The sequence below is a fragment of the Sturnira hondurensis genome, unplaced genomic scaffold (assembly GCF_014824575.4).
Source record: "Sturnira hondurensis isolate 20B ecotype Veracruz unplaced genomic scaffold, ASM1482457v3 Scaffold0015596, whole genome shotgun sequence".
NCBI lineage: Eukaryota > Metazoa > Chordata > Mammalia > Chiroptera > Phyllostomidae > Sturnira > Sturnira hondurensis.
This window is the reverse complement of record NW_028088227.1, coordinates 24,450,779-24,476,215: the sequence shown is the minus strand read 5'-3', so window position 1 is coordinate 24,476,215 and position 25,437 is coordinate 24,450,779. Positions and strand designations below refer to the sequence as shown.

The 25,437-nt window shown below is 56.3% G+C and overlaps 1 protein-coding gene across 1 annotated transcript; it reads right to left on the bottom strand.

Annotated features, from left to right (window-relative positions):
- Window positions 1-10,432: 10,432 nt before the first annotated feature.
- On the bottom strand, window positions 10,433-25,116 carry POFUT2 (protein O-fucosyltransferase 2). Its single transcript, XM_037065218.1, has 9 exons — window positions 24,966-25,116; window positions 23,339-23,589; window positions 20,840-20,984; window positions 20,034-20,144; window positions 16,530-16,596; window positions 14,299-14,424; window positions 13,184-13,364; window positions 12,836-12,959; window positions 10,433-11,602 (listed from the first exon to the last, which is right to left on the bottom strand). Exons 1-9 carry the CDS (start codon window positions 25,094-25,096, stop codon window positions 11,449-11,451), a joined length of 1,290 nt encoding a protein of 429 aa, XP_036921113.1. The 5' UTR covers window positions 25,097-25,116; the 3' UTR covers window positions 10,433-11,448.
- Window positions 25,117-25,437: the final 321 nt, after the last annotated feature.

Sequence of the window (25,437 nt, the reverse complement as noted above, 5' to 3'; positions counted from 1 at the left end):
AAGAACACATGCCACTGACGAGGGTGCGCTTTGATGGTGGAAGGAGGGAACCCTGCTTGGAAATCATGTTTTGCTATGTATTTAGGACAAAACCCCCAAGCTGGTGTCACCGCCCCCTACAGGGGAAGGTCCATGACTCCCCTGGGTGAGAACCTGACACGGGGCAGTGGTCCAGGTCTGTCCCTCTGGAAACTGTCGGGAACCACTTGTCAGGCCCCAGGTGTGGCCGGCAGCCTCCAGGCCAAGATCGGCGGCTAGGAGGGAGATGCCCAGGAATACGTGACCTTCATGGCAAAAGGGACAGAGCAGAGGTAAGTAGGTGAGCACCTAATCTGAAACAGGAGGCTGTCCTGGGCTCTTTGGGGGGTGCTAGTGGTGTCACCTGGGTCCCCAAGCACAGAGGCAGGAGGGGAGGTGGAGCGTCGACACGCGGGGGGAACCACGCGCTGTTGCGAGTCTGGAAGATGTGAGAGCCACGTGGACATCGTGACAAGGACTTCTGACCTACCGAAACCCTGCTGCTTAAAGCCTGACTTGTGTGAGGACCCACCGCCCTCGTGGCTCTGAAAGCCTGCGATCACTGCTGGGCTCACGGCATCATCCACAGAGGGACCTGGAGACTCGCACTCGGGGCAGGACAGGCCCCCCGCTCTCTGCTGCCCCCGGCTGCGTGTTCGGTCTCTGCAGGCGGCATCTGACTCCACTCCAGGAAATCGGACTAATCGTGTCTTTCGGTCGGACGCTGCATCTGCTCACAGGCACGGGGATCCGATGTGCGCAGGTTTTCTTCTACCTTTTTATATTATGTTTGCTTGAGTCTCCTTCTCCCACGTTTTTTCTCCTTTCTTGCCTTTTGTTTGATTTACAATTTTTTCCCTCATTCCACTCTCTGCCCTTCAAACTACTTGGAGAGTTAGACTCTATTGCTGTCATGTGGGGTGGGGATCTGAATTTTTAATCAACTATTTACCTTAAAAGGTCTGAAGCAGTTCAATCTCTTGATCCTTGCCTAATGTCCTGTGGTGTTTGAGATCCTTATCACTGCACACACCTGCCCAGGGCTGCCCATGGCCACTGCCCACGGCTTGTCCCACCCCGTTTCAACCCACGAAGTAGATGCCATTATTGTTACTGCTTAGAGTCTGTTTCATATCCCTATTGGCTGTGGTTTCCTCGCCTCTGTTTCTCTTTTTGCATCTTTGCAATTATTTTCTGTCTTTATTCTGGTTCTCCTTTAAGGTTCACCACCTCCTGCAGTGAGATCTGCTTATGGTTTTCCTTTGCCTGGAAAAATCTGTACTGTGCTCTGATTCTTGAGAGAGTTCTGTTAGTGACAGAAGTCCAGGCCAACCGTCGCTGGCTCCAGGTTTGTCCCGATCACTCCCACGTGCAGCCTCCGCAGCTGCGCAGGCGCTAGCTCGCGTCCCGTGGTTCTGTGGATCATCAGAGCAGTCACCCCGACTCTCGGGGACTCGTAGGGCCTCCTCTGTCTTTGTGCTTGGGCAGTTTCCCAGTCACTCTCCAGGGTCTTTTGTGATTTTGGCTGCAGGGGTTCACTGGGCCTTCGGAATGCTAGAATCGACGTCTGGGAACCCCCATCGCTCACACCTCCCCCAGCACAGCCTGCCCTAACGAGCTCCGGCCTCTCCCCTGGGACCCCTGTGAGAGCAACGAGGCCCATGCGTTCTCCCCATGTCCCTTCACGTCCCCTTCATCTTCTTTCTGGCTTCCTGTGCTCCCTAATGGGGGCGATCATCTCACTTAGCACTCAGTTCACCCGTGGGTTTTGCGGGGGTGTTGAATCTGCTATCTGAACGTTGCATCTCTAATTTCAACCATTTTTCATTTCCAGACGTTGTATTTCATTTTTGATAGTGTCTTGGTCCTTTGTCGTACTTCAACACCCTCTTTCATTTCTGTGAAGATGCCAGTCAGTCACCTTCCATCCTGTCCCCATTATCTGTGCATCTGCAGAGTGTGACTCTGCCCCAGGTGTCTGGGCCTACTCGTGCACCTGGGCGCCGGCCCTCACCTGCCTGTGGGTTCCGTGCTGGGGATTCAGGCTTGCTGGTTGGGAATTCTGGGGATCGAGGGTGGGTGGGCTCCTCCAGAGGGTCTGCCTGCCTTTTCGCCAGGACCTGAGGTGCCACTGGGAATAGTGTTTTGTGTGTGTGTGTGTGTTTGTGTGTGTGTGTGTGTGCACATGTATACTTTGAACCCTAAACCCTCATGAGGACAGCTTGGGGTTAGAGGTTCAGCGAGACGGGGTGGTGTGGAGCTTCTTCTTTTCTTTGCCCCTTGACCCAGAGCAAGGCTCACGGAACTCACATCCCTTCCCCTTTCCAGTGACCTGGCTCCCTGCCTGCACCTTGTCAACCCAGGAAAGCCCATGGCTTGGCCTTCAGGGTCAGAGCTGCATCCTGCGTGACTCCTGGATGACGCCTATTTCTCTGTCATCTCTGGCCTCTGGGGCTCCCCGTAACCTCTCCCAGGCTCAGCCTGTGTCCAAGAGTCCCCAGACTATTCACTGGGTACCTTCAGGTTTTAGCCACTGTCTCAGACAGCTCCCTCCCTCCTCTTGCCCTTCCCAGGCCAGCCACCCCCTGCCCCCATGTTCACAGAGGACCAGAATGGCTTCGCCATCTTTCCAGGTCCACCCTCTTCTCTCTGGGCATGGGCAGCAAACAGCTGTCTCCTCTCTGGGTGTCTTCCCCACTCCGTATTCGTCCTGACAGCAAAATATCACTTGTTCTACAAACCACGGTCTCCAGAGGCTCCTGAGTCCTTCCCTGACTTAGCGCCATGTCGCTGACACTGCATCACTCCTGTCCTTACTTGTTGGTCCTCGACACCCCCAGGAAGCCAAGGGTCCTGGAGGGCAGTGGAAGGGGCACTCGAGCCCAGACCCCTGGTCCAACCTGTGCTAGACACCATGGAACTTGGTGAGGGGACATCGTGCCTGCGTGTCATCGGGGGTGCCTGCTCTACCAAGTGCTAGCCACGGGGGGCCCATTGCTGCCTCCCAAAGGTGGGCTGACAGTGTCAGGGGATCTCTCCTGCCTACTCGGGAGGACAGGTGGATGATACCATGGTATTCACGTATTTGTCCATTGTGCGCAGAGCCAAGGCTGCCCAGGCCCAGCCATGAGGGACATGAAGCCGACCTGGTTTGTCCTAAAAAGGCCTCTTAATAGAAATGAGAGATTTAATTTGTCACGGGCCATTTCTCGCAGCATCAGCCTTCATTAGTCAGCTAATGTGGCCTCGAGGAGCGATAGGATGGCCTGGGGGACAGATGGCACCGGGAGCCAGCAGCATGGTGCGACTTCACAGCCACTCACCCCCCGGGATGCGGAAACCCGGTTACCGAGTCCGCAGACCGTCTGCTGACTTTGGGGGGCTGCTGGGCCGGCCCTCCCTGGGGACAGCTGGCCCTCCTTCTGGCAGAGGGCCCTCCTCTGCTCCCACCCGTGGTTTCTCTCACGTGTCTCCGCATGTGGCCCAAACTCTGCTCCATGAGAGTGGCCTCTGTGTCACCTTCAGGCTCCATGGCTGGGGCTCCCCCTGCCTCACCAGGACAGGGGACAGGGCACAGAATGAGCAACCCAGACAGCACCAGGCTGGTCAGGCTCAGGGCCAGTTCTGACCGCACAGCAGTGAGGGGCTCCTGGGGGCTCCCTGCTGCCCGCCAGGGTGGGAGCCCCAAGAACACTCTGGGCTCCAGGGCGGACGATGCATTGCCCTGAGTGGCAAGGCCTACAGGGCTGCCAGCTGTCACTCCCGCAGGGAAGAGCTTGTTTGTCTCCAGGTCAAGCCCAGTGAACTTGAGCTTTATGTGTGGTTGGGGGGCAGGGACAGAATATGGTCACCTGGCTCAGGACATAGGTCCCAGGTCATGCTGGATGGCCAGCAGCAGATCCGGGTTTACATCCACAGCCTCCTATGCACCCCTCAACCTGAGCACTGGAGAAGAGGCTGGAGGCCATCTGCCGCTGCACCCCAAAGTGCCCTGGGGCACAGCTGCCTAGGATGCCCACATTTTCCCACATTTTATCACTGTTCTTGTCCAGCAAGTGAGCACAGTGTGTTAAGTGTCTACTGCTGCACACCCCAAAATTTAGGGATCAAGCCAGCATCTGTGGGCCAGGACCTGGGCATCAGGACCCGCCTTTGGGGTGGTCGCTGGGCCAGGCCAACTCAGGTCCCCGGGCAGGATCTGGTCCAGTGACTCAGTGGAGGTTGCTGGGTTTCNGAGGCCATCTGCCGCTGCACCCCAAAGTGCCCTGGGGCACAGCTGCCTAGGATGCCCACATTTTCCCACATTTTATCACTGTTCTTGTCCAGCAAGTGAGCACAGTGTGTTAAGTGTCTACTGCTGCACACCCCAAAATTTAGGGATCAAGCCAGCATCTGTGGGCCAGGACCTGGGCATCAGGACCCGCCTTCGGGGTGGTCGCTGGGCCAGGCCAACTCAGGTCCCCGGGCAGGATCTGGTCCAGTGACTCAGGGGAGGTTGCTGGGTTTCAAGTCCTCCCAGCGGTTGGACTGGGGACTCAGCTCCTTGTGAGCGGATGACCAGCCTGCGCTCCTCCCCAGCTGGGCCTCTCCATGGGGCGGCCAGCCAGGTGCAGCAGGGGAGCGAGGGGGAGAAAGGGGGAGGGGAAAAGGGAAAGACAGGGGGACAGAGGCAGAGAGAGGTCAGGGTCTTCTGGGACCCGGTGTGGCAGAAACGCCTGCCACTTTCACGAGGCCCTCTTGTCAGCAGGAGGCCCGGCCTGGCCCACTCTCAAAAGCAGGGTACCATGAGGTGTGGAGGCGGTACGAGGGACCATCAGGCCATACAGAAGAAACTACGAGAAGGTGATGCCACCCTCCTAAGGGCTCCACCACGGAACGCAGTGGGGGGAGGGGACAGTTCTTGGGAAACCTCCTTGGTGCTGAGCCAGATGGGCCACAGAGCAGTCACAGGTCATCTGAGGGTCTGCCTCACACAACATTAGTGACCTTGCTGGAGACCCAAAGCCCACACCTCTCCCACCAAACCCCCGTGGGGTGTGGCACAGACCTGTCCAGCCCCTCCTCCCCCCTTAGAAGTGCCACCCGAGTCACAAATACACCGGGAAAGCTGATATTTTTCTCTTCTTTGGGGGCTTAAAGCACCCAAAGTCATTTCACTAAAAATAAAATTAATCTTTTAAAAAATATATTTCATTGATTACGCTATTACAGTTGTCCTATTTCCCCCCCCCCTTTATCCCCCTCTGCCCTGTGTACCCCTCCCACCTGCATTCCCTCCCTCCCCGCCCTTAGTTCATGTTCATGGGTCGTATATATAAGTTCTTTGGCTTCTATAATTCCTATACTATTCTTACCCTCCCCCTATTTTGTAGCTACCATTTATGCTTCTTATTCCCTGTACCTTTTCCCCCATTCTCCCCCCTCCACCTCCCCTCTGATAACCCTCCATGTGATCTCCATTTCTGTAAATCTGTTCCTTTTCTAGTTGTTTGCTTATTTCATTTTTTTAGGTTCGGTTGTTGATAGTTGTGAGTTTGTTGTCATTTTACTGCTTCTGTTTTTTATCTTCTTTTTCTTAGATAAGTCCTTTTAACATTTCATATAATAAGGGCTTGGTGATGATGAACTCATTTAACTTGACTTATCTGGGAAGCACTTTATCTGCCCTTCCATTCTAAATGAGAGCTTTGCTGGATAGAGTATTCTTGGATGTAGGTCTTTGCCTTTCACGACTTCAATTACTTCCTTCTAGTCCCTTCTTGCCTGCAAGGTCTCTTTTGAGAAATCAGCTGACAGTCTTATAGGCACTCCTTTGTAGGTGACTGTCCCCTTATCTCTTGCTGCTTCTAGGATTCTCTCCTTCATTTTAATCTTGGCTAATGATGATGTGCCTTGGTGTGTTCCTCCTTGGGTCCAGCTTCTTTGGGACTCTGTGCTTCCTGGACTTCCTGAAAATCTATGTCCTTTTTCAGATTGGGGAAGTGCTCCTTCATTATTTGTTCAAATAAGTTTTCAATTTCTTGCTCTTCCTCTTTTCCTTCTGGCACCTCTATGATTTGGATGTTGGAATGTTTAAAGATGTCCTGGAGGTTCCTAAGCCTCTCCTCATTTTTTTTTTTGAAATCTTGTTTCTTCATTCCATTCTGGCTGAATGTTTCTTCCTTCTGCCCCACACTGTTAATTCAAGCTCCAGTTCCCTTCCCAACACTGTTGGTTTCTTGTACATTTTCCTTTATTTCACTTAGCATAGCCTTCATGTTTTCCTCTAATTTGTGGCCAAATTCAACAAATTCTGTGAGCATCCTGATTACCGGTGTTTTGAACTGTGCCTCTGACAGGTTGGCTATCTCTTCTTCACTTAGTTGTGTTTTTTCTGGAGCTTTGATCTGTTCTTTCACTGGGTCCAGGTTTTTTGGCTTGGTGCACCAGTTACGTAGTAAGGGGTGAACCCTTAGGTGTTCACCAGGGCGGGGCCACCCATGGGGCTGCACTGTGATGCTGCATGTGGGGGAGGGGTCTAAGAGGGAACAGTGTCACTTGTTCAGCTCTCTACCGGACTTCAGTCACTTCCCCCACTACCCACAAGCAAACTGGGCCCTTCTGGTGCTGATGCCCAGGTGGGTGGGTTTGTGTATGTTCTAGGACCCTGTGGGTCTCTCCAACAAATGCTCCTATGAGGCTGGAAGTCTCTCCCACCACCACAAACCCCACAGGTTTATTCGGTCAGAGGCTTTGAGGCTTTATTTCCTTGCGCCGGAACCCTGGTTTGTGGGGTCTGTTTCACTCCCCAGTTGTTCCTCCTGGTTTATCTGCATGTGAATGTAGGACCACAGGGTCCACAAGCCGCCACCTTCCCTTGAATCCTCTCCGCCCAGCTGCTCATTTCCACCCCTCCCACTGGTCTGGGTGAGTGTTTCTTCTTTAACTCCTTAGTTGTAGGACTTCCATACAGTTCGATTTTCTGGCAGTTCTGGTTGTTTTTTGTTTTTAAATTTGTTGTTGCCCTTGTTTTGGTTGTGCAAGGAGGCGCACTGTGTCTACCTACGCCTCCATCTTGGCTGGAAGTCTTCAAAACTAATCTTAAATAATCTGTGATGTTAGTTTAGGGAGTTGCATGAAATCGAATGCCGCTTCAGCAGCCTCGGGCAGGAGCCTGTGGGCGGGGAGTGGAGGCCGAGCCCCACCCCACTTTGGCTCTGCAGGACAGCGGCTTGTACCGAGGCAGCTTGTGCCCTGCACAAGGGGACCCAGAAAGGGGCTGGGGGGGTAACTTCTTACTGTGTGGGGCTGAGTCTGTCAGCAGGAAGGCCTGTTCTGATGCACAAGAAGGCGCTGTTTTCTTTGTGTTACTTGCTCACTGCGCACGTTGTAAGCATACCGTCAGACATCAGGAAAGAAAAATAATGTCACCTGAGCAACGTCCTAATCAGTTACATTTTTCTTGCCCTTATTTACTCGCAGGTGTCTGCATTTTTCCTCTAATGTGCTCAGTCTGGGGATGTGGAGATCCCGGTTGGAACTTGCCCCAGCCCCGCTGCCTCCACCTGTGCTGGCTGCTGCAGGACCTGTAACTGCAGGCGCACCGGCCTCGCACCTGCCTGCGTGCTCTGACCTCAGGCAGCTCCCGTGGGCTCCAAAGCCACACCATGTGAGCTTGTTCACCCATGCACACGGATTACCTAATTTTAGTTCTCAGAGCCTCAGCTTTCCCAAATGAGAAAGCCGGGGAAATCACCTGCATGCGTGGGTAGGCGCAGGGAGAGGCAGCGGTCCGCCAGGGCTGTGGGTTCCTGCTCCACTGACCCCACAGGATGGGTTCCAGGCGTGTGTGGGGGTGTCTCTACAGCTCAGGGGCCGCTGGTTCTGTGACACAGCAGCAATTGAGCCCTTCCCTTTCTGCTGGTGATTTGTTTGCCGGGCTGCTCACGTTTCTCACGAGAGTGTCAAATGCCAAGAAAGTGCTTGGGACACAAAACTGTCTTCAACTGCTCCCAGCCTGATGTCAGGGTGCTCTGGTGCCTGGGTGAGTCCCACCCACTGTGACTGGTCTGGAAGGTAGGAAATAGGGTCCTGAAGGGTCTCCACTCTGGTTAGAGCCCGGATGTGCTTGTGTGGGTGGGGGGCAGAGGTGTGGAAAGGGCTGCCAGGGTCCTCAGACATGTGATGGGACCCCACAAGTACTGAGCGGGGGTCCCAGTACTGCACCCTGAGGTGCAGAGCTCAGCTGTTCAGCCAGGGGGAACTCCCCTCCCCTGCTCTGCTGCCTCGCCTGGGAGGGGGCCTCACTCCACAGACAGTGCCCAGGACACGTTTGGAGTCAGACATGACTGGCTCCTACTATTTGTCCAGACGGTGACGCTCTCACCTGCTGGACTTAGAGATGGGACACGAGAGAGAGTCGCTGTTGCCGAGGGTATCCATCTTGTCACTGGGATGACAGACCTTCCAGGAATGGGGCTCACCAGGAGACAGCAGAGCAAAGGTGAGCATGAATCTGGTCCCAGCCATGCAGTTCACACCTCTAAATCCAGCTGTGCCTGAAGGTGGTCAGCCTGGCTCTTGAGCCGGGGGAGTTGTGTGTGCGCTCAGTGACTGTTGAGCAGCTCGGTCAGGTTTCTGTTCTCTTGACTGACGCATAGATTTGAAAAGAGCTGGGTGTCCAAAACCAGAGAACCCGTCGCTGGAGAAGGCCCAGGCACGGCTGCCCACAACCCTAGCTGTGTGGGTGTCTGGCCTTCTCTTGGGCATCTTGAGGGCCAGGGACTCCATCCTGCCGCAGAGCCGTTCACTTGGGGAGTAGCTCAGTCCCTGGCTCTTTCCCCTGAGTTGGTTGTCCTGGAGCTTCCAGAGGCCTCATGGGGTCAGCATGTGGACGGGAGCTCCCAGCCCAGCACCGCATCCTCATGCACACAGGATGCTCCTCGGGGCCCAGGGCCACCAGTTTGGTTATTAGCTCCCTGCGTGGTTGTACAGGATGGCTGAGTGCTGGGTTTCTCTCATCCCTGGTCACAGTGCATCCAGAGTTAATTGGCTGTGTCACTGCCTCCCTGAACAAGGACCCGGTTTGATTACAGAGAACAGGGAAGGCAGGAGGGTAGGGCTCACCTGGGCGGAGGGAACCTTTATCTCTGAGGTCAGGCCCCCTCACTAGAGCTGCTGACTTCTTTCGAGGTCACCAAATGATTAGAATATCAAACCCCCAAAGTGCAGGCCCTTCTCTGTGATGTCATTCAACCCAGCCAGCAGGTCCAGGGCCAGCAGAGATGAGGCCTCCAAAGTTCCAATGTCTGCATTCAGTGGCCCACCTTTGTTTTTCAAAGATTAGATGGAAATTGTTGAAAATGGATGATTAGTGCGTTTGTCAGGATCAGTGGGAGGAGGCGCTGCCTGGGGAGGGGGGGGAAGCAGGGAAGGGGATGGTGCCACAGGGGAGGTGGGAAGGGCTCTGCCCCCTTGCCAAGGCTCCCTCCTCCTGGTGGGAGTCGCAGCCTCCAAGTGTCCCAGGAAAAGGGGTGAACTGAGGGGCTGTGGGCTGGAGAGTCTCATGAGGCCCCTCAGTTTGCTCCGACCCCTGGCTCAGGAAACCACCGTGGATCCAGGACCTGGGGCATCTGAGCCTCCTTGCCCTCCCCTCCTGCAGAGGGAGTGGCTGAACTTGTCCAACGTCTCTCACCAGAGTCCAGCTTGGCTTGGACCCTGTGGGGACTCCTGGTGACCTTCCTGTCCCTCTCTGGCCCCTTCCTCTGCTTCCTGGCCAGCCCCCTTTCTGCTGGCCTGGGGATCCATGACCGCCTCCCTGCCCCATGCTGCCCCATGCTGCCCCATGCATCACTGCCTGGGCTGCCAGGAGCTGCTTGCTGCTGCCTGACCCAGCCTTCAAGGCCTTTGCCCAACTGTTCCTGCTCCTCAAAGCCTCTCCACCAGAAGATCCAGGCACGGCTGTCTTGTCGCAGACGTCACAGCACAGGTACAGTGACCGGCCTCATCCACCCTCTTGGAGCTCTGACACCCCCACCCCCCACCTGGAGCAGGGGCCTGTGTGCTCATCCTGCGCCAGCCGGCCCTGCAGGCAGAGTTGGTTCTTTGTGTGCAACACCCTCTAACGGGTGGTGCTTGTGACCCTTCCCCTGGAGCGCAGGTTTCCCTCCCAGCAGCCCCCACTCCCAGTTCTAACTTGCGTTCCCATGTCCCCACCATCAGAATGCTCACTCTCAGGCTCCCAGAAGTCTATCCTCTGCCAACCCAGTGTGTGGACCACCTGGCACCGAGGCCCCAGGTCGGGGGATGGGAGCAGGGTGCCAGAGGGGAATTTGTCGGCGAGGTGCAGACAGCAGAAAAAAGGGGGGTACAGATGGCAGGGCCCTCCCAGCAGCCCTGAGGGAGTACCTCAGGATTCCAGCTTTCTAGAAAATTTATTTTATTAATATTTGAACATACAAATGGAGATAGAATAAATATTTCATCATTTCACCCTGCACAGCTGACACCTCTGGACCCCTGTGAGTGTTCAGGGCAGACTTCAGAAGCTTGGGAAGGAGACAGAGCACCCAGGCCGTGGGCCTCGACCCCATCATGTCCCAGCTGCCAGGCTCAGCAGAAGGGTCCCGTGTGCCCACCCTTCAGACGGCATGTGCTCGCTGTCCACCGCTGTTTGCCCAGGTGTCCCTTTAGTCAGGGTTCCCAGTTAGAAGGGACAGGGTGGGGCCGACCCATGTGCCTGGGGGCGTGCCCACCAGTGGCAGCAGGCTGAGGCCTTGAAACCGGCTCCTGGGGAAGGGCGGAGCCTGAGGACAGCAGCTTGCCTGCCAGGCCCCGCCCAGTCGCACCCCTGCCAGCAAGGGGGGGGGGCTTCTCGGACAAGTGCTGCCACCCCGTCCACGAGTGTTGCAGTGACAGTCGCAATGCACAGGCAGCCACCTGGACAACGGTGTGAAGATGGACTAGTTTCTGCATGACCAGGCCAAATCACTCAAGACCTGCCGTGGAACTTTCTAGCACTCTGAGAGGGAGGGATCACCTCACAGCCCCCACCCTGGCTCTGCCAGGCAGCGGTTCACCTCCTTCCAGCTCACATGAGGTCACACTCAGGACAAAAGGGCAGAACCAAGGGCTCTGCTCTGGGGGCCGGAACAGGAGTTACAATGACTGACCCGCAGACCCAAGTCACACCAAATCCAAGGGCCTTGACAGCCCTCCAAGGGCCTCTGCCCCTCCACGGGGGCAGCGTGGCACACACTGTGGCTTGCGAGGTGGCGCACTGTGCCCACATGTGTGGCCTTTGGGCCTGAGACCCTGAGTCCTGATGGTTTGCCTGTCTAGCTGCTGGCCAGGGGCAGGAGCGACCCCACGGTGACTTGTGTCCTTATGGGAAGCCAGTAAGTACACTGTGTGTAAAACGGGTGCAAGGCATGGGGCCCCCAAGGCGCCAGCTTAGTACGCTATCTTCCAGTGCGTGGGCTGCTCGCACACCTTCTCCTGGTCCCCACAGAAGCGGTTGTACGTGGTCTTGGGGTCCAGCCCTAGGATCTCTCTTTCCTCATGAATCCGAAAGGAGAACGTGGAGACAGAGGTGCCAATGAAGAACCTGCAAAGCAACAGCGGGGGTCACCAGAGTTGCATGGAACTGGTCATGTGCCCAAAGACCCTCAGACACCTGCCCAGCCCTCAGGTCCTGGCACTCTGTGGCTGCCATCACGGCCAAGTGGCCAGGGCTGGCAGGATGGAGCAGAAGCTGGAGGAGCCCACAGGCTAGGCTGGTGGGACCTGGCTGAGTCTTGGGTGCTCAGGAGACAGACAGCCCCGCAGGGGGCAGACTCGAAACACCTGCTAGATTCTGGCTCCAACAGGCGTGGGCTCAGAACCACTAGCAAGGCTGGGGTGCTGGGAAGAAATCACCTGCAGCCGCCAGCGCCCTCCAACATGGCTGTCTGGGGACAAAGGCACAGAGTTGGCCCTGCAAGGCGTCCTCCAGGTTTGGGTCTGTGGAAGGCAGGGGGCGGAAGCACTAAGTGCAAAACATCCACAGAACTCTGGGGGCTGAGGAGACAGGGCTGTCAGGCTCTGGCTCAGAAGCCTGAGGGGAGGGGGCTGGCCAAGGTACAGGCCGAGTCTCTCAGCCCCAACCCAGCCCCATCCCTGCCGGGGTGGAGCCCGCCCCACAACGCCACCTGCCCAGCAGAGGAAAAGGGCCTCCTGCCCTGGAGAAGGGCGTCCCTGGGCCTTTCCTACAGCACCCAGCACGCCCAAGGACAGATGCACGTGCCGACCCACGAAAGCCAGACACGCACAGCCACCCAGGGGTCTGAGAACCCCAAGGACAGAAGGAAATCTCGCTACTCCACTTTTAATTTCCACTTTACCGCAGTGTTCTTTCTGACCTCCTCCCAGCACCAACGGGCAGAGGAGTCCTCAGAGGGACCCACAGGGAGACCCAGGACCCACTCTCCCTTGGGCAGACGGGCGAGCGCTTTCCGACTCAGCACATCCTGGGCCCAGTCTCCAAGGACTTGACCCAGGAGGGGCTGCTCCTGGCAGGCAGCACTGGGAATGGGGGTGGGCCGCACTGGCCCTCTTCTGACAACGTCAGGTAGAGGGGTGGCTTTGGGTAAAGCAGGGGGGACAGTGCACCACGGGTCAAAGGAATGAGACCCTGAGACCACCCAAGGCCCACTGAACCCAACGTGACAAGGGACTTAACAGTGGAGCAGACATGCGGCAGTGACCAACGCAGGCCCAAAACTCTGCCTGTGCCAAGCGTCAGGTACTCCGGACTTGTGAGCCTCAGGAAACCCAACACGTGCGCCCTCAGCCGGGGCACCTGGCGTGCGAGCAGATCCACTGGTCGATGATGGCCACGCCCCCGTCTTTGTAGAGCTCCAGCTCCTCCCACGTGGGCTCGAACCTCACCATCTCCGGTAACAGCTTTTTCAGCTCCTCGTATTCTGCAAATTAAAAGGAGACACTGAGCAGGGATATGCAGGTGCCAACAGGCGTCTGCCCACCAGGATGACAGGCTAATTCCTCAGGAACTGGCTAAAGACACAAAGAGGACAAAACCACAAAACGCCAGGTTCACCTCCCAGCGCCACAGGTCAGTGTCCATGCCCAGGTCCACCCAGAACGCACCCAGGGCAGGAAGAGAAAGGCAGAGGCCAGCACTGCTCACCTGTCCTGACAGCGTCTGTGGCCACAAACACTCTGTCCAGCCCGTGGCTCTCCATGAGGCTGCGGATTCTCTTCACAGCGCCGTCCAGACTGGGCACGTCCTCCCTGTGGCCCCAGATGAAGTCTTTCCTTCTCAGGTGGACGCCGAGGTACGGGCCCCCCAGTGAGGAACCCAGCCTGACCTGGCAGAGCAAGACGGAGACACGATGAGGCAGACCCACGAGCTGTGTCAGCGTCCAGGTGCTGGCATGCGGGGGTGCAGGGTGGATGCGGGGTCCACACTCAGCATCCTCCTCTGTGCGTCTCCCTGAGGCTCTCAGGCAGACAGGGTGTCTTTCTAAGGCCGGAGTCACTAATTATCATACCCTTTGATCTGAACGTAAAAGAGCAAATAAAATGCTAGAAAAAATAATACAAACTGGATAAGGGACAAAAGCCTTCCACCTAGTGTTTTTCTGGGGGAGACCACCCACATACCTACTAATGAGTGCCTGAACAACGCCATCCCACGTGAAAATGGCCAAATGCCCCGTAGGAGAGCAAACCGGTCAAACAGCGTTCCTCTCTATGAAACAGTTTGCTGCTAAAAACCACAATTTGGAAAAAGCGACATACGATTTGTTAAAATTACAGGAAAACCCAACATTTCAGAAAAACAATCCTTAAAAAGGATGATGACAGACCAAGAGGCTAAGCGGTGCTTTTGGGGGTGTGGGGGTGTCCTGCCTTCTTCCCCTTTACTGCTCGTCTTGTAGAACAGGCGACACAGAACGCAGCGTGACCTCCTGTCGCCGCTGTCTCACTCCCAGAGTGACCCTCGTGGCTGCCAGAAGCTGCAGTAACTCCCCTTCCCTTCCCTGCAGGGACACAGTCCTAGCAACAGCCCTGAACTTGCACCAGCCAGTGTGTGCATGTGCGTGGGCCAGGTGGGTGGGGCAGGGTCCCCGGTAAGTGGCATCCACGGGAATTACAGCAATGAGTGTGGACTGTGTTAAGGGCGGTGACACCGAAGGTGACAATCATGCCACCCCCACCTGTTGTAAAGTAAGGGATTCATTATTTTGCATCTAAAAGGACAGTTCACATTTCCCCAAACTGGAAACAGACAGAAACTACCTTCATCTTGGTCCAGTCCTCCTCGTAGGGGATCCTGTCGGCCTCGTCCGTGGAGTTAAGGTGTTTACTTCGGAACTCGTCGCCCGCCGCCCGCAGGCGCTCGGCAAACACCATGCTCCGCCGCGTCTAGGGTGTGGACACGGCCCAGCTGAGCACCCCAGCCCGTGTGCCTGCAGATGGGTGCCCGCTTGGCCCCCACCCTGACCCCCGCAACAAGCCCCTGGGGTCCTGCCAAATCCAGAGACCAGTCCCAAAATCTAACAGAAACACCAAGGACACCAAGCTGGCACTCGGGAGGGCCGAGCCATGCAGGGTCCCTGCTCAGCCACGGGGCCGTCCAGCAGGGTGACAAGGCAGCAACCGTTAGCCAGTCAGTGAGGAGAGAGCTCACGAGGACACTGACCCACGACGAGCTCTGTAGGCCGACAGCCATGAGCCCATGCCCTGCCCGGCAGGGCCAAGCCCTGACTGTGACTGGCACTGTGGGGGAGCTCTTGTAGGGGGACCTGAAAAGCTAGTGGGGGGCCCATGACGCTGAAGGCACAGGACTGTTACATCGACAGTGACAACAATGGCAATTCATGCTTCTGAAACGACCTGTCCAGGAGGTGCCCAGGACATGTGGTCAGGTCTCACCTGTCCTCTGCCCAGCCCAGCCCACCCATGGGAGGCCCCACAGCCCTGGACAGGGCAGACCCTGACCACAGAGGAGGTCTGTGGCTGCACAGGGGACGTGACTCCCATTTCTTCAGCCTCCTGACCCACAGCAACAGGGTGTGGGCGCCCCCAGCAGGAGGGGCGAGCCAGTTACTTCATGGCTGAGAGGCAGCATGGGCGCTGCCCTTTATCGCACGCCAGGTGTACAGATGACAGGACCCAAATTGCTGTGTTTCTCCTTTAAAGAAATTGGCTGCCACAAATAACAAACCTGCAGCTCCTCAATGAACAAACCTGGGAAACCGGGAAGATGACAAAATCAAGCCAACTGCATGGCTGGGCTGCCCCCAAGGGCACCGCCACGGCAGCCAGGGGGCGCCAGAGCGCAGAGGGTCCCACAAACTGGCCTTATACAGGGCCTCTAGGGGGTGAACAGGCAGAGGGCACCAAAGCCCACAAGGGGGAGAAAACGTCTGCCTTGAAGGTGAGCTTGGTGTTTTTTCTTTAATACAGCTGGAATTTACCTAAAAACGTGTATTTTTTTTTCCAGCACCAACATCTCCCAAGAAGCAATCTCTCCTCACATGCTGAGATCTGGGTGATGCTGGAAGCCGAGGCAGCGGAGCCGACCCGGCAGGGGCAGGTGTCCCCCCCTCCCCCCGCCCGCCCCCAATCCTTTAGGACGCCTGCACACAGCCCCCGTGAGGAGAGCCACTCCTTGCCCAGCAGAGCCCCCAGGCCAGGTCCCAGAGAGGCTGGAACAGCGACCCCTCGCAGCCACAGGCTCTTCTCCGGACGCGCTTCCTGCCTGTCCTTCTCCTGTCCTGCCTGTCCCTGCCTGTGCCTTGTTTCCGAACCAGTGGCCTGACAAGCCAGCCGCCACCCATGCCACCATGTCAGCGGCACGCTGCTGCCAGAGGAGAAGCCGCTCTCTGAGCTCCACCACCCTTCATGCACGATGGCCGTGGCATCAAGTCAGCCAGAGCCAGTGGCCCATCAAAGCAGAGATGGGATCGAGGTTCGATTCCCAGTCAGGTCACATGCCTGGGTTGCAGGCCAGTTCCCAGCAGGACTCATGAGAGGCAACCAAACATTGATACTTCTCTCCTTCCCTTCCCTTCTAAAGATAAATAAATAAAATGTTTAAAAAAAAAAAAAAGCAGAGATGGAGCCCCCGTGGCGGAAAATACCCTACTTGTCAAAGTGGCAGAAAATACCCTACTGGTCAAAGCTGAAGAGAGAGGAGCAGAAAAAGCCCTAGACGCAGATACTGAAGGATGAGGTGGCAGGAAAGGACAGGCTGCTGCAGATGTGGGAGCAGGTGGCAGCTGACAGTTACCCGGGCCCCCACTCCGAGACCTGGCCACACCCTCACCCTCACGCTCACCCTCACCCTGGGGCACCCCGAGTGTAGTGGGGGAATTCACGGCCATACCCACACTCAGTACTAATCAGAGCCTCATGGTTTCAGTCAGCAAGGTTGAAAACAAGAGCGGCTGACAGCCTTAGATTTTCAAAAACCGAACAAACTAAAACTGTATGGCACTACAGGCCAACGCCCGGGCAGCACTCACGTCCCAGTACTCCTTCCCTCCGTAGTGGTCGTGCAGGAGGTTCTCGGCTCTGTCTAACATCACGGACCTATTTTTGAACAGCAGGAAAAGAGAGAGGAAAGTTTAGCTTTAAAAATGGTTACTGAACCTCACATGTGCCAGACAGCACCACCAGCATGGGGGCCTCGGGCCAGGGTCACTGGGGTGAATTCAGAGGGCGCTGACTTCGTGGGTCATCAGGGCGCAAGTGGGGAGCTACTGCTGACCCTCTAAGCAGCAGCTGCCTGGGCCCCCACACCACAGTTCTGAGAGGGTTCTTATTTCTAAGTGGCTCGAAGCATTCACGGGGTCGCTCCTGTCCCAGCCACTGCACCAGAGGTCGAGAGCCTACTTGTGACTATCAATGCAAAAAATAAAACAAACCAATTGAACAAAACTAGCAAACAGAAACCGGCAGTCTACTGAGGAAGTGACCCATGTAACCAATACAGTTCACACCAGGAATAAAAGACGGTTCAACAATAGAAAATCCTTTAACTCCACATGTCAGCAGGTAAAGGGCAAAGCCACGTAATGGGGGCTTCCACAGAGGCATGGGGGTGTTTACTCCTCGCTTTAAAAAATGGCACCAGTAAAACAGGGACGAGGAACTCCTTACGCTGTTTATGTTTCTCAAGCCAAAGCTGGTACCGTCTTCAGTGACGACCGTCTGTTCCTGCCCTGCAGAGCGAGGGCCAAGAGAGGCTGTGTTTTAGGTCACCAAACCACCTGCAGCATCAGCACGCACAGAGGGGACACTCCAGAAAGAGGTCCACACCCACTGGGGATGGGTGACGCGGGGGCAGGACAGATGTGGAGAGAAGGCTGTGCTGGGGAGAAGGGGGAGGTGGCCGGGGGCTGCACTGCAACAGAACCAGGCCTCCGTGGTCGAAGTGCAACGTGGAAACTCAGACTATGAAAGTGGAACTTGGAAGAATTGCTAAGAATATTGGGATGGTAAAGGTTGGGGAAAAAACCCCAGAAACCATTGAAGAACAGGCACAGAAACTGGCAAGACTTCAGCAGGTTCAGAAAAACTTGGGAAAAACTCTGAAATCAAAGAAACACAAACTAACACAGGGACCCACTTTTCACTTGCCAGCTCAGGACCTTGGCTCCCCACCTGGGTGGCCGTGTGTGGGGACAAGCCCACCAGTGCCGCACATTAACATGCACACCCCACAGCCCCAGTCACTTCTACTCTGGGTTCGAGCCTCCGGCTCTCCTCCCCCACTTGTGGACAAAAATGTTTCCTGTTTGTAACACCAAAAACCAACCAACCAACCAAAGACCACCTCCTTGGGCTGGTTCAGCTAAGTCCCGTACATCTGGGCAGAGACCACCGCAGAAAAATGCTGTGACCCCCTAGGTCTTCCACACTGAGGGACATCAAACTCGCAGAAGAAACACAGAGCACGACTCCATTCGTGTCTAAACGAGGGGGTGCACACACCCAAACATTCAACAGAGGCAGAAAAGCCCTGGGAAGAAACGGAGTGGCTGGACACAGTGGCAGCACCCAGGGTCGGCGGGAGAAGGGCCCGTGTCACAATGAAACAGCACTGCCCACAGAAACGCACGTTCCGTCATGTGTGCCGTTAAACTGTGGCTCTGCCCCTAGCTGTCCAGGCACGATATGCCAAGAGCTGCCTTTCCCCACTGCCCTCGCGCCTAGATCCAGGGGCCTGCACTCTGGGCACGTGTCTCCTTTTGTGCTGGCTGTATTCTTACCTGTGAGATGCAGAGAAAAGTGACTAGTGAGCTTACACGTCCCTCAGGTCCAAACTTCAGCAGGATCTGCTTTTGAAACCCAAGCATTTTTAGTGACGAGGCTGGTTTAGGAACCAGCAAAGCCAGAGCTCACGGCTGGGCCCACGATCCAGCTTTTCCATAAGTGAAAACCTGGTTCCTTCAGCAGAGGTCTGCTGGCCTATGACAGACCCACTTGCATTCTGCCTTCCAAGGCCCACCTAGCATGCCCCCTGGTGGTCCTAACGCAGAGAAAATGGGCTGAAAGGGACGAGGCAGGGCCCTGCCTGGCGTACTGGCACATAGGGGCAGGACTGTGACCCTGCTGTGACCCGTGGAGAATCCGAATCAGCCAGGCTTCGGAGATGCCCAGAGGCTCCCCTGGGCGCTGAGCTCCCCAGGGCTCAACAGCATCAGTGCAGCTGTCACGGGAGGCCTGCCCTCATGTGCCTGCTTTGCACTAAAGGCAGCTCAGAAGGGGCTCCTTATTTCAGAGTTCCATGTCTCCCAGCAACTCAACCTGCAGGAGATTTCTAAGAACATGACGGCCTGGCTGCCAAGACCCTGTCCCGCTCCCTAGTCAGTCTGTTTCACAAACCAAACTGGTGGACTCGGGCCTTCGCAGGCACCTCTCAGCGCCACCCAGTGGTGAGTGAGGGCTGCTGCAGTCCGAGAGGCACCAGGCCACCAGGGATAGGACAGAGCAGGGGGAGGGGGTTGGGGGGCCTAATACACTTCCAACAGGAGTGGCCAGAAGCAGCTGCCCAGAGGAGCATTTCTGGGAGAGGCTCCAGACACTTCTCTGACCTCACCAAGGTCAGGTTCAAGGGGTTGCATGGGAAAGCCTCATTTCAGAAGTGACCCAGATGGGAAGCATCGGGCCCCTGCACCACCAAGCACTCAAGGCCAGCTCTGGCTAACTGCCCCAGCGCCCCAGCGCCCCAGCATCACAGTGGGTCATTTCAGAACCCTCCCAGCCCTGCCCTTCCAGCTCTGTCTCTGCCCTCACCTGCCTCAGCCACATGTTCCCACTGCTACGGGAACACTTGGCCATCACCAGGATGGATGAAGAAAATAAAATGGGTGCCACTCCCAGTCCAGCCCACCACCTTCTCCTGTCCCCCCTCTTCACTGCCCCTCCCCCAAGGACCCCTTTCACCCCCACTGCACCCAGTGGGGCCTCAGCCAGTCTCCATCACCTCAACCAGGGACCCCGACTGAAACAGGTGTGAGTGACCCCACTAGCCACCAGCCATAGAACTGGCGGTGTGACCCCGCCATGCAGTTCAAAGGAGGGGCAGCTCCAAGGGGCACCCACCCATGGGGACCACAGGAGGCACCTGCAGCACAGTCTCAGTGCCACTGAGCCAAACTGGGGGCCTTTTCCCGGCCTTTCCCCAAGGACACATGCAGCCTCCTCCTGGAAGCCAACGCCTGTCCCACCTGGCTGCGAGGTGAGTGTGGGGGAGGGCACAAGGTCTAACTCTCCAGTGACCCCACACAGGTCACGGTCAGAAGGAATTCTGATGCCACCAGGACAGAGCACACACATGCACACACATGTGCACACCACCACACACATTCATGTGCTCACACAGACCCACCCATGCACACACATGCAGACACACATGCATAGATGCACCCATGCACACTCACACATGCACGAATACACTCATGCACAAGTTCACGAGTGCATGCGCACGCATGCACACCCTCACGTACTGGCCTGTCACCTACCGTGCTGACGTGTTTCTCAAAAGCACAGGCGCAATGATGGATGCTGATCCTTGAACAGACAGACAGGACACGTTTAGACCCCTTGTTTCTTCGTAACCCCAAAACCATCCTCTGGAAAAGAAGAGCCACAGGAGCCCTCAGTTCAGCTTGTTCCCACAGGCAGTGAGCAACACCTGGATGCACATGTGTCACCTTGACCTCAATATGCTCAGTGTTTCCCATGGTGACAGCTCATTGGGCCTGATTAGCAGTAGGGACGTCCGTGTGAAAATTTCTGAAGAAACCATCAATTTCACCTGACCCCATGAGACCACTGAAGTTCCTTCCAGGAACTGGGTACAGGGATGGAAAGGCAGGGGTAGCCCAGAAGGAACCGGATGGAAGTGACCCTTCACACTTCAGTGCCAGAGTTGTGACAGTGACGGTCCCTAAAACACTGCTCTTCCAAAGAGCTGCTGTGTGGCTCAGAGTGTTAGAGGTGGCAGCCCTCCCACCAAGAGGTCTTCTGATGGCAACTTACAACTGCGGTGACAAGACCACTGTTTCCAGGACCTGGTGCAAACAACGAACACTGGGAAAGGTAAACGTGTCTCAGTCAGGTGTTTTTAAAGTGGCCCAAGGCCTCTGTGAACAGGGGTCAAGGAGGCCCGGGCACTGCTGGGAGGCTGAAAGGAGACCCTCCCTTTAGGAAGCAGTGAGCAGCTGGCGGGTGGAGAGTGTGGTCATGTGGCCACACGTGCCGCTCTGGAGGCCGGGTGACAACCTCAGACCCGTCACTGGGCACGGGAAGGCTGGCCATGTCCTACCTGTAGTACTCGTGCTTGTCCTGCGAATACAGCAGCGGGTCGAGGCAGGGCCGGTCGTCAACCTTCTCTTCCCAGGTCCCCTCTTTCCACCCTTCTGCGTAACCTTGCAGGACGTACACCTGGTCGATGAAGGGCCCACCGGACTCTGGAGGGGACCAACCACTGACAGTAAGCAGTAACCTAAGCACACATGTGGCCCACGTCAGACTGCCATTGACAGAGAATCATCACTTTACTTATGGCCCCCTTCTTTCCTAGGACTGGGGGAAGCTTCCCCAACTCTTCCGCGCCACCACAGAACAAATGACCTCAGGGCACAGGGTCCCTACAGGGGTGAGGGTTCGGCTCGGGCTGCTGGAGCCCATCCAGGCCTCCGCTGCTCCCACGGGCTCTTCACCACCCTGACCTCTCGCAGCACCTGGGCTTGCCCTCGGGCTTCTCCTCACTCCTGCACCCCCACTTCCCCCACCCCAGCCACAGACCCCACTCCCTCCCTCACCCTGCTCTCCGGAGCTCCTCCTTGGCTGGCCTCCCCACTGTGCCTCCAAGGCATCAGCATGCTCCCCCCTCACCCGGAACCTCTGAACAGCAATTCCCACCTGGACCACCGCCCCCCCGGCCTCCACAGCTTGCTGTCGACCAGTGAGACCATTCAAACTACACCTCCCAGGACACCTTCCCCAGCATAGCCACCTGCCTCTCCGACACTGCGGGGGGCAGGGCCGGGGGGGGGGGGTCCCTTTCCTTCTCTCTGTGCACTCCTCGGCATCTCAAATGCCGCCCGCTGCAGTGACTCATTTACGTCTTCACCTGCTGCTCTTTGCTCCCCACAGGAGCTCCAGGAGAGCAGAGGGGCCTAGGTCCCCCTTACCCACCACTCACACCCACACCTAGAACGTGTGTGCCACATCTGTGGCTGTCAAAGATTTGTTCAAATACGAGATGAACAAACCAAGTGACCAGAGAGCAACAGCAAGTGAAATCCTGGTGTCTTGCACACTCACTCTTGCTCGGGCACTAACATCTGCATGGCAGTGGCACCTGATGCCAGAGCTCCAGGGGCTCCTCTTAAGCGAGGGGGAAGTGATGCAACACCACGAGGCCGGTGCATGGCTGGCTGCTCTGCTGCACGTGCCCCAGCGCCCCATCCCAGGATGGGAACCCAGGCCTGTCTCCCTCTGAAAGGAAGGAAACAGCTAAGCAGAGTCAGCTAGTCGGACAGGGTGGACTGCTTCCAAGCACGTCACTCAGGGTACTCTGTCCTCCCTCCCCCTGGTAGCTCCAGCTGCGGGGATGGAGTCTGGGGAGCAGGAGAGAGGACACCTGCCTCCCGTCCCGACCTACGCACAGTTTCCAGTCACTAGGCACAATCTCAAATGGCTAAGGCCCAGCCCAGTCCCTGTGCCCACCTCTCAGGACACCTGCCACCCCACCCTGCAGGAAGGTGAAGGGCAGGTTCTCTGAGAGGCTCCATAACCCAGGTTCAGACCAAGGGCAGATGGTTTCCTAGGCTAAATCAAGTCGGATTACATACCCAGCTACATCTTTCACCTTGGATTGGGGAGAAAGTGTTCCAAGAATGCTTTGTACAGCCTCAGAGTTTGCCTCTTCGGAGCAGATACTCCCCATGTCGTTCTGGGCCTGCTGCACTCACAGGGCTGACTCCACCACAAAACCCTATCAAAGTGACAGGGCCTATGGTGCAGTGAGAACAGAACTTGAAAAATGGAGATGTGAGTCACCATCCGCAGTGTGAGCAGTGATTCTAAGCTGTCCAGGTCCCAGCAGACTAGGAACCCACTCAGCCTTCCACAGCATGGGCAACACAGAGACCTGATCCACCAGTGACTGTTACAGAGTATCGGCAGCTTGGAGACTGTGGCTCATCAACAAATGTTACACTGTATCAGTGGCCTGAACACTGACTGGCTCTCCTAGGCCTCTCCAGGGAAGGGGAAAAGAGAGATCAGTGACTTTTTATGTCTTCTAAACAAAGCAACAATAAGTTCTCAACACCTTTATTCTTAAAAAACCTTCAGCCCTTCTCTCTCTAAAAAGTTAAAAAGGGAAGACTAAGCAGGACTAAACAAAACAATGTACTGTTGCAAGTCTTCACCAGCACTGCAGTGGACATCACAGGTCAGTGCCACGCACGCGTCGTGTTTCCCTTCAGGCGAAATGACCTCTCCTGCACAGGGAGCCGAGTCCCACTGGGACAGCCCCTCTGCGGCAGCGGCGTTCTCCAGGCAGCTCTAACTGCCCTTCCCTGACCCACCAGGCTCCCACGGTTATCAAGAGGTGAGGGGGCACAGGGCTTGCACTCTCGGATCTGCTTTTTTAGAAAAACCAAGGCAAGACCAAGCCCACTGTGTAGTGTGGGAAGTGGAAGGATATAGGGCCCCTCCATAGAGCTAAGGTGACGACGATGGGCGCAGTGAGAAAGCCCACTGGCCGAGCTCCCAGCCAGGCCTACCACGCACAGCAGAGCCACCACCTCACCTGCAATGAACTGCTCGTATTCAATGACAGGGATGTTTCTGTTGAGACTCGGAAGATCAAAAAAGTCGGACCAGGGAATTCGGATCTGGTGAATGTCGGGGCTCTGCCAGTGGTAGAGACGGCCCCATGGGGGCAGCACCAGCACCCACTCCTCAGTCTTCAGCAGGGTCTTCAGGAGGGAGGCGATGCGGATGTAGACATCCCGGCGGAGGTTGAAACCCTCTGGGGGGTTGACATCGTACAGAAGGTACCTGGCAGGGAGGAGCAGGACAGTGATGCTTTAGCGAGGAGGCTTCTGGACAGAAAATCCAGATGCACCCGTGATCCACAGCTGATCGCCCACCGTGGGGCCTCCTAGTCTGTGCAGTGGAGGCAGCTGCTCACCCACTTCCATCTGACCCACAAGCAGAAGCAGCATCTGCCTAACAACTAGCAATAATCCACAACTAAGCCCAGCAGTCTACAGCCGACATCACACTCCTAACAATTACTGAGGACCCCAAAAGACTGCTGTTCACATGTGTTAATGCTATAGATAATTCCTGTGTTAAAAGTTAACGTAAGCATGTTAAAAAGAATAAACCTCGATTCCCAGTCCGGGCATTCCTGGGTTGCAGGCCAGTTCCCAGCAGGGGACTCACGAGAGGCAACCATACATTGGTATTCCTCTCCTTCTTTCCTTCCCTTCCCCTCTAAAGATAAATAAATAAATTTAATTTTAAAAAATACTGTGAAAATAAAAAAAAGAATAAGCCTATTACATGCTATCATTAACATTTTAAAAGGAAAAGAAAGTGTATTTTCAAAACAAAAATAATTAGTGAAAACAGTGGTGATGTTTGTAATTTCTGCAAGTCTGGTGTGGTGAGAGCCGGATTCTCACATCTGCTGCTGCGTTCAATGTGCTGTGGTATCACAGGTGGTCTCTGGGAAAACCTCCCAGTAAACGCGTGGGAGAAAGAGAGTGAAAAAGGCAAGGACCACCTGGTATTACCACAAATGAGTCATGACACCTCAGGGGGTCCCTGGACACACTTTTGAGAACTGCTGCCCCATCCAAAGCAACGCTACCGCTAGGAACACGCAGGCAGGGGTGTTCAGCTTCTACCACGATAGTTACCGCCAGCCTCAACTCCTCTCATCTCCACTTTAGTTTTCCCCCGAACTTCTGTTACTACTGATGAAGCTGGGTGTAATCCCTGGCTTGGGCCTGCAAACACCCAAAGGAAGGACCCATCTCTGCACCATCTCACCCAGCACAAGGACTGTTTTGTACAAGATGACCTGCACTGATCCCTATTTTATTATGCCTGAGACGTGAACATATGGATGGAGACTCGAAGACTCAAGAGGTGCAGATAAAAACAAGGCTGCGCTTTCTTAAGAACCACCCCCTTCAAACACGTGATCCTGAGACTCCGCGAAACCCCGGCAAGAACCCGCACTATCTAACAGCGTCCTCGGGCCAGCCCCTTAACCCTGACCCTCAGCCAGGCCTTCCTGGGGTCTCCTGGGGTCGCGACCGCCCAGAGTGACCCAGGCTCGCGTCCACCTCTCCAAGCCCCGGGTTACTAGCCCCGCCCCCACCAACCCACGATTCCCGCCCATCGCATGGAAGCGCGTTTACCTCCTGCGGGACGCTGCCCCCGACAGGATGTCGGCCGCCGACTGGCCGGGCCAGAACTCCTCGCCCGAGGCCCAGACCGACTGCCAGGACACTGCCCCAAGAAGCAAACAGACAACACACAGCCCCGCCATGGCCCCGGGCGGCCACGCACTTCCGGGGAGCACGCCCCGCCCCGGAAGCGTCCGCCCGGAGTCCCCTCGGATAGCGTCTCCTGTAGCCACGGCAACGCCGCTTGTCCCGCCCCACACGTGCGTCCAGCGTCTTCCGGAGTCTGGACTTCTCCTGAGTCCCGGGACGTGGTATGCGCCTAGGACTGAGCGGGGACGCGCGTTCAGGTGCAAGAATGTCGCCTCCTGCGGGCTGGGGAGGGTCTCGGCCTGAGCTCTGCGTCGCTCAGCTGGCCAGTGAGGCGGCGCTGGGGCAGCACTCGGCCCTTGCTGGCAGGTGCCCGGCCTTGCTCCGGCCCCCGGGC